Below are 12,004 nucleotides of genomic sequence, written 5' to 3'. Positions count from 1 at the left end.
GGCTAATTCGTTTGCTGGCTAATTAGCTGGTTAACGAGCTAAGCTAAAAAGCCAGGTATAGTGAGCATAGTCACTGATACCTGCTAATTGATGCTAACATCTAAATAAAACAATACTTGAATTTCACTCACCTCGAAAAGCAGGAACACAGACTTTCTCACGTCGGTCTATTAACTACACAACAAACCATATTATCTGTCCAATGTTTGCATTGAAAACACTTTTAAAGGCACAAACAGCCCGTGAAGTCAGTCCAGTTACTCAAATTAGCTCAGGTGATGCCCACTTTTTTAAAATTATATGACTATCATTACTCTTGACTGTATTGAGAGGCAGCATGTGTTTATTTTTGCTGTGAAGTTGTGCAATTCAAGGAATCGCTCTTCCGCATTGGCCTCTTTTTCAACCCTGAAGACTGATAACAAATCAGCCTCGACAGCAGGCTGAGTCCTGTATTCTTGTAAGCGCAGTTCAATGAAATCCAAATCAAAATGTTAAATGTCTTTTATTTTGAAAGCCTCGCCGGAACTGACATGTTTCGTCCCGCTCGCCTTGACGCGCTCGCTGCAAGAAGAGAAAGCAAAGGGATCAGATCAGGCGGTAGAAATGGAGAGCAGGAGGATCAGGGGGGTGAGCGAAAATGTTGAGGAGACATGGCGTGGCAGCGTGACAAAATAAGGGGATCTCGGTTCACCTAGAGGGGTTTTCTGGACGGTGTCACGGCGGAGGAGTCGAGCTGACTGTCTGGAGCATTTTCATTTCGCTTTCCTTTGGTCTCACCTCGTCTAATCAGTGCGCACACAACGTTTGCGCTGGCCAGTCTCTGCAGAGTGAAGTCTGTGGCTCACAATCCAGCCTGACAGGATAAAAGGTAAAAACCAAGTGACTTCTGTTTGCAAACAGTCGCCCAGCGCCGTTGTTTGTTTACAACCGCGATTAACACACCGTGCGGAAGTTTCACAGTAGTCCCATACCTTATCCATTGTTTGGTCGCTCATTTTGCCAGCATTGTTAATGAGTGCAGGAAACACACTTCTGCTCCTATTTTTTATTTATTTTTTTTGCCTGAACTGACATGGTTTTACCGTGGAGCCGTGGCGCAGCGACATGCAGGATGAACTAGCTAAGCGAGGCTAATGTTAGCATGGGAGATGTAGCAAAGTGCCACATGGGGCTCTGCTGTAACCCGACGTTAGCTACCTGTCAGTGGCACAGGACCTGCCCGGGCATGCCCTTGGACACTGATATTAACCCCCCCCCCCCCCCTTCCCTTCCCTTCCCTCAGGGCATACAACGATTATCACAACATGTATGTTGACGCTCCTCCAGGAAAAATAAACTCATATCACAACAACCACAAATATGAGTTGCAAACAGTGTCCCTGCCTGTAAGCTGTGTAAACAAACAGAAAGACCTCTAATGTTACAGTGTAATCTCACATACCTTGCCAACTTAAGCTGGTAATTAAAAGAATATTGTCAAATTCAGTCTTTGTTAATTGTAGGATGTACTGTAAGCTATGTAACACTTCAGTCCAATTTGCTCCATTGAAATTCATAAATAACCAATGAAACATAATGTATGAGACACTAACTAAAAGCAGTCCGGGGTCTTCACTGTTGCTGAATAGCTCCTCTTGTGCTTTCAGGTAGCTCAGTATGAGTCGAGATGGGTGGGCAAAGAAGAGAGCCAACGCCGGTGGTGACAATGGTTGGGCGGACAGGGTGAGTATCTCTCAGCTCATCATAACCAATTTACCTGGTAGAAATTTACCTCGCTGCCAAGAGTAAAAGGGATGCAGTGGGCACTTTTACTGCAAACTGGAAGTGGATCACCCTGTTCTATTTCTGTCTTGTCTTCTCATCGTAAAATAACTACAAGCTGATCACTAGTTGTTTAATTAGATAAAAGGTTAGGCTGCCAAAATTCTACAGCTACTATGACGAGAGCTGCACGTAACCCATGCTGTCTTATAATAACAGTAATATAAACCATACTGGCTGGACAGCAATTAGACAGTAAGTAGACAACGACATCTGTGCCCTAAAATGGCAAAGTATTTTTCAGCTGCACAGACACAGCACGCAGCATCACGTATACATGGGCCATTCCTTAAATGTCATACACACTGACAGGCTCTGTATAGTCTGTGCACACAGGAACTCAGGTTTGTAGTCTCTGTACAGTAAGTGTGTCAGCAAACAAAAAAACAAATTAAATACAACTCTCAGGGTTTGTTTTTTTTTTTTTTTTGATATCGTCTAAACCACAGAATTTTTGGCATTTGTGTCAGTAATATGGATTGTGACAATTTTGTGTGTGATCTAAATGTGATTCCCCCTCTTCTGCCACTGCTCTCTTTCTCGTGTGCAGGGCGGCTATATGGCTGCCAAAGTCTCCAAGCTGGATGAGCAGTTTAAACTTGATGCCCCCAGGGAAAGACAGAAGGAAGGCTTATGCTCCAACATCTTCACTGGAGTGGCCATTTATGTCAATGGATACACAGGTAATAATGTGCTACGTCCATTATTTTACATATCTCTAGCTTGTCTGCCTTTTCCTCTTATAATTTCCTCAGTCAGTCCCTGACGATATGAAAGACGGCGTGATCATGTAAATGTTAGCCAAGAATTAGAGGGTATGGGAAGAAAAGTAAGCATTCTGCAAGCTGTTTTTTTTTCTCAGTGATTTAATTTGCATTTCTCTCCCCTCATTTGGTAGCCTGAAAAAAAATTAGTCCGTTTTCAATATATTATGTAAAATGTTTGCTGTACAGAACCTTTATATATTATAGATTTGTTATAATGCTCTGAAGTTGTTAATTGCTGTAAATTGTTGTAAATTGCTGCTTTTCTAGAGGGTTGATAGGACAGTGGCATATCCTGACAAGTAAATGTGCTTCAACCCGTTATGATGTGTTTCAAGATGCTGCGGGTGTGTGGGCTTAAATAGCAAATAATGGGTGCAGGTGTACTGAACAGTGCTTTTGCTGCCAGTGTGTGTTGTCTCTTAGTAAGCCGACATTATCATTTTCTTGTCTTTCTTTGTCTCGCTGATTTCTTTCTTGCCTGTTTGTGAGCAGAACCGAGTGCAGATGAGCTTCGCAGACTGATGATGCTGCATGGCGGCCAGTTCCACGTCTACTACTCTCGCTCCAAGACCACCCACATCATTGCCAATAACTTGCCCAACAGCAAAATTCAGGAGCTCAAAGGGGAAAAGGTCATCAGGCCAGAGTGGATCACAGACAGGTATGTTCAGTGAGGGTCGGCAATTTCATGTGTTCACATACGATTATTGTACAATTTATGCTTTACTGTGTTAGCTAAAAATCTGTGTTAATTTTAAAACAGTGTCAAGGCTGGCCGTCTGCTGCCTTACCTGCAGTACCAGCTGTACGCAAAGCAGAAAGCCCCACTCTTCCCTGGAATGACTCTGCGCCAGACCTCAGAGACGGCAGGGCCGAGCCATGGGCCGCTGCAGCTGAGCGTCCATCAAAAGCTTCACCTGCCACAGCGCAGCGTTCAGCACTCTGTTCCCTACCATGGGCAGTCCTCATCTAGCTACCAGAATAAGTCCAACCCTAACTCCAGCCACAATCAACTTTACCAAGGCAACGTCCAACCTCAGTCTATCAAGCACAGCCCTGGAGCTTCCTTCATTATCCCCCAACCAAGAAACATAGCATTCAGTCACATCAATATAGATCCCAGACACAGAAGCCCTTCACGCACCCACCCGCAGTCTAAACCAAGTCCCACAAAGCCCCCACAGTCTACTGTTCAAACACCTCAACGTAATCTCCAGCACCAGAGAGCCGGCCAACCACAACCTCAGACCAACTCTTCTTACAGCACTCGCCCAAGTGGCTGCACGGAAGTGGAATTAAAACTGTGAGTATGTGAAGTTAATAAAACAGGGGGATTATTTGTTTTTTTTTTTTCTTTTCATTTAGAGATCGTTTTCTCACATAACTTGAACATCTTGTTACAATAACACACTAAGCCGTCATCTCTTATCTCACAGAAATGGATTATCGCAGACCTCACTGGATTTGATGAGCCATTCTAAACTGAATGAAATGCAAGAGTGTGGCAAAGAAGATCTTTTCCCACAGGTGGTGAAGGACGCACCCCTGACAAATGGACACACTCATCTTGTTAACGGTGCCTTAAAGCCAGAGGACCTGTCTCCTGTTGCAGATGAACCCTCTGTTGACAAGGAACTGCCAGAATGCAGAGTTAGGAGTCAAGATGATACACCTCTGAGTCCTCCAGTACATTTTCAGACCAAACCTGACCCGTATGAATTTCCCCACAGTCCTCCAAAGCAATCTGACCAGTCCCCTGTCTTACTGGAGCAATCCAGCTTGCAAGCAGCCAGTGAGCAGAGACCTAAACCTCTACTACCCACCTACCAGGAGGCTCTAAAAGCCACTGAAACCCACCTACACCCAAAACAGCTCCAGCCATCCCTTCAGGTTGAGTCAAACCCTGAAAAGACTCCTCTTACCCCAGCATCCCGCCCTCTTTCACATTCTCCAATTCGACTGAATGGAAGTCACCATAATGCCTTTTCATCTAATCCTGCCTCAACCAACATAATAACCAAACCCAGTCCTTCCACAGACAAGGCATCATCATCATCATCATCATCATCATCATCGCTGAAGTCTTCAACACAGCTGCGGGCACAGACAGGTGATTTGATCTCTGAGTACTACTCCCGCTCGCGTTTACACCAGATCTCCACGTGGAGGAACGGCTTTTCTGAGTATGTCAATGAACTGCATAGCAAACGAAAAGCAGCAGGGGGTGCCTCCTTTCCTGGGAAAGATCGACTGAGGAAATCTGTGATCCCGCACTCCTCAGAGAGTCAAGGTAGGAAAGGAAGCGTCACTTTGTTGTCTCTTTTCATCTAAAAGTCAAGCTGCTTTGTGCTCTTGTTTTTTGAATGTTGTATTTGGGCATCATGGTGCCTCGGTGGTCTAAGATGCGCATGGTGGGCGTATTACAACTTGCCAGATGAAATTCAGCTGTAGACCTTGCTTCTCTCTTATTCTCAAAATGTGTCCTGTCGCTCCACTGTGAGCTGTCCAATAAAGGCAAAGTGTTCAACATCTTTTTAAAAAATGTGGTGTATCATCATGTATAAGGAAACCGCTGCTCATAAGTCTTCTCTCCATCATCTTAAATATTTACAATGTTGGTGTCCCAGCTTATTTATGGGGTACCCAGCGTACTCATGACCCTTGTGTAGCCTCTGTCCTGGGATACGTGACACCATTAGATGCTGCGTTGTTTTTTGTGATTTGGAAAACAATGCAAATTAATGTCTGGGTTTCTCTTTGTGTGTCAGGTATGTCAGCACCTGCAAGTGTTAAATCTTGTATTCTTCATGTGGACATGGACTGTTTCTTTGTGTCTGTGGGGATTCGACATCGGCCAGACCTCAAAGGTAAGGCAGCTTTTGTCTATTTAAATTGTGTGCTGTCAGTGAAACGGAGGTTCATGTTGTATTCATATGTAGCACAGGCACCTGTTACATATGGTTGAGTCCGAGCTTCTCCTGCAGGAAAGCCCGTAGCTGTGACCAGTAACCGTGGACAGGTCAGAGTGCCTCTGAGACCCGGGGCCAACCCTCTGGTGGAGCAGCAGTACTACCAGACGAAACACACTCATCCTCAGCCAGGTGAGACTGTCATACCCCTCATGGTTTGTCCCAGAGAGTCCATTCTTTGACTGTCACAGGCCTGGCTACATGTATTTCCTGCATTTTCCTTTTAATGGTTTAATGTAACCTGCTTGGCTAAGTGTACCCTTGTTTGGCCTCTCAGAGAAGGGTGATGAGGATTTCCACAGAACTCCTTCACAAGAGAGTCCTGACTCCCACGCCAACGGGATGGACCAGGATGCTACTGCGCTATCGATGGCAGAGATTGCTTCCTGCAGTTATGCGGCTAGGTAAGATATTAGCACATACTCACGTACACCTTGTGGATTTTAAACAGCAGAGACATCTGTATTTAGTACTAAGCCAAATGTTAATAAATTGGTTGTCTCTCACAGACAGGCAGGCGTGAGGAACGGGATGTTTTTTGGCAAAGCAAAACAGTTATGTCCCTCACTGCAGTCTGTCCCATATGATTTTGAGGCTTACAAAGAGGTGGCTCTCACCATGTATGAGATACTAGCTGGGTAAGAACAACTTAACTTCACTCACTTCTCTTTTGTTTACATGCAAAACGTCTTAAAGCACACCCTCTCACTTATTGACCCTTTGCAGTTATACCCACGACATTGAGGCTCTGAGCTGTGATGAAGTGTTGATAGACGGTTCTGCTCTGCTCGCTGAGTTGGGCATCAACCCAGGAGATCTTGCCAAAGCTATCAGAGCTGACATCAAGGAGAAAACAGGATGCTGTGCTTCAGTGGGCATGGGTGAGTTTATGTGTATCCTATACTGTAAAATGGATCAAGACTGTGTTTGTAGTTTACAAATTCAAACTGACTGCTCACCTGTTCAGGGTCCAACATCCTGTTGGCTCGGCTGGCGACCCGAAAGGCCAAGCCAGATGGACAATACTTCTTAAGGTCTGAAGAAGTGGACGATTTTATCAGGGACCTGCCAGTGACCAGCTTACCAGGTGGAGATACAGCACCACCTGCTGGTCATGTCCATCAATCTACAGCTTTTTCGCTTTTGTGAGATAAAGATGAGACTAAACGATGAATGTAATTCCCCTTTTCCAGGTGTTGGGCCTGTTATGGGCAGGAAGTTGGCTGCTATGGGTGTGAGGTCATGTGGGGACCTGCAACAGGTGTCTCTGTCTCAGCTACAGAAGAAGTTTGGACCCCGGACTGGACAAACTTTGTTCCGTTTCTGCAGAGGGCTGGATGACCGGCCTGTCCGCTACGAGAAGGAACGAAAGTCTGTCTCAGCTGAGATGAACTACAACATTCGCTTTACAAGGGTTAGACTTACTCTCTTTCTCCAATGCCATGTCTTCTTTTTTTTTTTTTTAATCTTCTCTGTATTTCTCACCCACCTCTCTCTAACACGTTTGTTCTACCACTCACCAGATTGATGAGGCAGAGTGTTTCCTGACTAACTTGTCCATGGAGGTGCAAAAACGTTTACAAGAAGCAGGCCTGCGGGGTCGCAGAGTTACCCTCAAGGTCATGGTACGCAAGGTCGGAGCTCCACTAGAACCGGCTAAATACGGTGGTCATGGCATATGTGATAACTTTGCCAGGTAAGAATGAGACTATCATCCCTGTATGTTACAAGGTATTTGTCTCTCGATAGACTCACTTTTATCTGTCTCCTTCTACCAGGACTGTGATGCTTGCTCAATCAACTGACAGTGGTCAGCTGATTGCCACTGCAGTCATCAAGCTGTTCCATGCCATGAAGCTGCAGGTTCAGGACCTAAGAGGAGTTGGTATCCAGGTCCAGCTTCTTGATGGAAATCACTCTGTCCCCCAGGACTCCACAGGCCAGCAGACACGCTCCATCAAAGAGATGTTGCTTGGCCAGGGACTGAGAGCCCGATCCCACAACAGAGGTTTGTCTAAGGTCTTTGTTTTTAAGCTTGTGTCTTTGATTTTGTCTTTGAAATCAATTGAGTTCAAGATCAATGTTACAGGTGCTGCAGACAACAGCACACATCAGGACAAGTCTTTCTCAACTACAGCCCCATCATCTGGCTCCTCTCCACATCCTCTGTCCCCTCCTGAGCCAGTCCCTGGGACAAGCAAAGACCAGCAGGCCTGCAGACGAACTCCGAAACATTCACGTGCACGTCTCAACTTCAGTATTGAAGTCCCCTCCCCTTCACAGGTAGGGGCTGGAAGGATATTTCTGATTGGGGGACTGAGAGCTGATCAGTGATGCAGTTTAATCAAATTGTGTTTATTTATAATCCCCAAGGTGGACCGTTCTGTGTTGGAGGCCCTGCCTGCAGAACTGAGAGAACAAGTGGAACAGTCATGGACTCATCGGGAAGGGAGACAAAACAACCATCGCTCACCCAGTCCACAGTCCTCCGCTGCTCTTCCACAGCCTCCCTCCCTGAAGTCTGTTCCAGCCTCACCTCCCCGACCTGCACTGCACGTTCCACCTGCAGGAACATTGGTTCTGCAGATTCCAAACCAACCAGACAGTCTAGGAATTGTACTGGAGCTACCAAACTTCTCACAGGTAGAGAGGCATCGGGTGGAGATTTGACTTTTATGAATATTAACTGCAGTTAATATTAAGTTTTTATATTTTTCATCACTTAAACTATTTACAGAAACTTTCACGTGTGTTAAAGACATTTTATATTGGTAGATAAAAGATGGTTTTTCAAACAAAAAAATATATTCACATACATAGAAAAAGGAATTAGCAAATTAGAGAGAGGTTACATGTAGACAGCAATAATTGAAAACAGGAGCATAATCGATGCTCTTTTTTTATTATTTAGCCTTTTGGTTCATTCCTCTGTGTAACTATTTTCATCTTCTGTGTCTGGGTCTGGGCCACACTGGCAGCAGACCAGGCTGATTAGTCCAGATGTCCATTATTTCCGAACTACTTCCTCCCACTCTAATGCCTCCACATGGACGTGTTGGATGTGGCAATTAACTGAAAATTTACCAAAACCCAATTTATAAATATCTACCAACTTAATAACCTGGATGAAGAAAACAAAAGAAAGATTCCATTTTGGTCGTGTGGGCTCACTCCGGCTTCAGTAAACATAATATAGAAGCCTAGGTCCTAAGAGGACAAATCGAGCATGTCACAATTATGAGTACTGGCTGTATTGAATAGTGTCCAGAAAATATACAAAGCTGATTCTGTAGTTGTGACTTGACAGTCAGGTTCACATGGTCTCTTGACTCTCTGACCGCAGGTTGATCCAGACGTATTTGCTGCCCTTCCCAAAGAGCTCCAGGAAGAACTGAAGTCTGCCTGTAACCGCATAACAACTGTCCAGCCTCAGTCAAAAATGTGTAAGTCCTCAGATGTATTAGATGCAAAGGACTGCCCTTTGTTTTCTCTGCTATCATCAGCATGCATCTTCTCAACACCTATTTTTTGGTCCTCTTTGCTTCTCTGCAGTGGAACAGAAGAATCCACTGCTGCAGCTAAAACAGTCAGGAGCAGGAACTGGCATTGGTCGTGTGAAACGGCGCTACAAGAGAAAAAATGCAGTGAGCCCCCTTAAAAAAGGAACTTCCCCTACGAAGAGGCGTCACACAACAAACAACCCTGCCAAGACCATCCCATCTCTTATAACACGAGAACCAATAAACATAGTAAAGGTGAGCCTATAAACAGTTTCATACATGAACATTAAGGTTTTTTTTGACAAGTTATGGTTGTTTAGAGCTTGACCCATCTCCCCACTTCACATCTGTCTTCCCTTTCCAGACTGAAAATGGTCCGTCCACATCCTCCTCAAAACCGGACATCCCAGAGTCTCTGTCTAAATTCATTCCTCGTCCTGCGCCAGCATTAGCCGGAGCCTGCGACCTCACGGACATTAAAACACTCCTACGTGAATGGGTCACCACTGTAACAGGTATACAGCGAGTTGTGGCTCTGTAACAGAGCCAGCACAGTGGCCTGTGTTGTTTGTGGCATTGCAGAAATGCGTGTTTTGAAATCACTGCTTACTTTTCCTTAGACCCCATGGAGGAGGACATCCTGCAAGTGGTGAGATACTGCACTGATCTGATTGAGGACAAAGATCTGGAGAGGTTGGATTTGATTATAAAATATATGAAAAGGTAAGAGCCGTACAGTTTAGCCTCCTCCACTCCTCTGCCTGCCATACTTTCTTTTTTGTTTTTATTTATTCCCCATGTTGCATATTGATCTTTTATTTGCAGGCTCATGCAGCAGTCGCTGGAGTCTGTTTGGAGTATGGCGTTTGACTTTATCCTAGACAACGTGCAGGTGGTTGTGCAACAGACTTATGGCAGCACCCTGAAGGTAACATGAAGAAAGGGGGATTCTAATTTCACTGTGTTACCTTTTGTGTACTGGTATGTTTACAAGGTCATCTGCAGTACAAATAAAGACATCTAAATGATGATTTCCCTCCTTCTTGAATGTGGCACCAGTGCTGCATCTGCCAGGTATTGTCTTCACAGACATACAATATGAGAAAGTGTTACAAAACCCATGGCAGTATTTGATGAGAGTGTGTGCAGTGCATTATTTTCTGTACTTGCTCTTTAAGGGACAAGTAACACTAACTGAAGGGCAGGAAAAGTACTTGGTGTAGAATCTACTCATCAAAACCCAGAACAGTGATAATTGTAGCAACTTTTAGAAAATTAATCAGTTTGCATATGAGTTCTTCTTCAATAATGCCAAGACTCAGTTCCATACATATGTGAAAGTGTTTTGCAGGCAGTACTTCACTATTTCTTATACGTCCAGTCTGAACCAGGCCTTGTAAGATATGATTTTTTTTTTTTTTTTTTTTTTTTTTTTTCCCAATTGACAATGACCTATTTGTCTAATGATTAAACAGTGTTATACGGGCACATTTAAGGTTAATTTGTTGCACTTCACTCAGTCCCAGTTTAAAATAATGACAGCGGTAAACATAGTCATCATGTTGAAACACAGAGCATCTTTTAGTGATTTTGGAATCGCTTAGTCTTGTTGAACTCCTCAGACATCAAATCTATGATAATCACAGAAACAATAGGAATAAATTATCTTTATTTTCATTTATGTTTCCTTTGTGTCCCATGCCACTTATACTAACCTGTGAAATATCTACTACTGCTATGTCACAAAAAACAGACAAAATCTAGTCTGGAGCATACAGTAGTGTCTTCTTTTTCTTGTCTCTTGCAAAAAAGTGCCAAACCCTGTTATTATAACATGTAAATAATGTTTTTAAAGATCCTTGTTAAAAGTTTTAAAAGAAAAGATGTAGAGGGCTTACCTCTTGTATTGTTTACATGTAGTGAATTCTTAGTAACTGTCTTTAAATTGTAAATCTTCTCACTCTAATTGTTTGTACATGTTCCAACATGGAAATCAGAAGCTGGCCAAAGCACTTCATATGAGGTTAACTGTTGATTCTCAGTAGCACTCTGATTTCAGAGGATGTTAACTGAGGTTATGGCAATCAATAAGTAGCCTATGCATCTCTTTTTTTCACTGACAGGTGAGATGTCCCTTCAAGATAATGTAATATTTCATACAACCTTTGTACTTGGAGTAAAATCTTGGTATTCCAGTGTGTTGTCACTGGTTTCATAAATCTGTATATTAAAATGATGCTGGATTTGCATAGGAACAGAAGGTGTGATTTTTAACTCTGTAACCCATCTTGTGTACTTCACATGCTGGAGTGTATGGCTTGTGGCTACATCATTGTATTTCTGTGACGTTAACTGTTAAGACGGTGATGATGGTGATCAGAAGTACTCAGCAGATGCGGTTGGCTGGCTGGCTGGCTTGTGATCTTACCATGCAAAACATGATGTGTGTGCTTGAAAAGTTTGTTTAAAACAGTATCCCTATATGCAAGCCAAATCAAGCTGTTGTGTTTTTTTTTTTTTTTTACTTGTTGAAATGAATGTAATTCATAATGTGCAAGTCTCCATTCACTTTCAAGATGTTGCTTCTCTTCACCTATCATATCTTTCCAGAAGGGAATGGCCAGGAGCTAAAATTGGCCAGTCTTGTCTTCTCTAAACTGGCTTGTGCCTGACGACCTTAAGCTGTGAACTTGTTTGTAAGTTTTCTAAATCTTGGTAATAAACTGTAAACTCTGTAATTATTAATTTGTCTTTGTCTGTTTTTAAAGTTGCAACCAGTCTAGTAGAAGGGTGAAAAAACTGCAAGTAGTGAATGAGATATAATATAATATATATATATAATATGATAGAGAGAGAGAGAACTGTGAGAAGTTGTAGGCATTTCAAGTAAAGTGATGGTGTTTTCATAAACAATGCTATTTATAGTTCTTATTTATCAATGAGC

The 12,004-nt window shown here is 43.3% G+C and overlaps 1 protein-coding gene across 1 annotated transcript; it reads left to right on the top strand.

The window, feature by feature from the left end:
• The first annotated feature begins 732 nt into the window (after window positions 1-732).
• rev1 (REV1 DNA directed polymerase) lies at window positions 733-11,798 on the top strand. Its single transcript, XM_071477837.1, has 22 exons — window positions 733-871; window positions 1,650-1,725; window positions 2,375-2,507; window positions 3,084-3,252; window positions 3,355-3,894; window positions 4,028-4,881; window positions 5,360-5,458; window positions 5,576-5,692; window positions 5,838-5,964; window positions 6,070-6,198; window positions 6,287-6,441; window positions 6,528-6,647; window positions 6,754-6,974; window positions 7,084-7,256; window positions 7,339-7,568; window positions 7,650-7,843; window positions 7,934-8,203; window positions 8,904-9,003; window positions 9,113-9,315; window positions 9,425-9,575; window positions 9,681-9,783; window positions 9,886-11,798. Exons 2-22 carry the CDS (start codon window positions 1,660-1,662, stop codon window positions 9,995-9,997), a joined length of 4,266 nt encoding a protein of 1,421 aa, XP_071333938.1. The 5' UTR covers window positions 733-871; window positions 1,650-1,659; the 3' UTR covers window positions 9,998-11,798.
• Window positions 11,799-12,004: the final 206 nt, after the last annotated feature.

Source organism: Trachinotus anak, unplaced genomic scaffold (assembly GCF_046630095.1).
Source record: "Trachinotus anak isolate AG129_WGS33_773 ecotype Australia unplaced genomic scaffold, CSIRO_AGI_Tana_v1 ptg000001l, whole genome shotgun sequence".
Classification (NCBI taxonomy): Eukaryota; Metazoa; Chordata; class Actinopteri; order Carangiformes; family Carangidae; genus Trachinotus; species Trachinotus anak.
The sequence above is the reverse complement of the archived record's forward strand: the minus strand, read 5'-3'. Positions and strand labels throughout refer to the sequence as shown.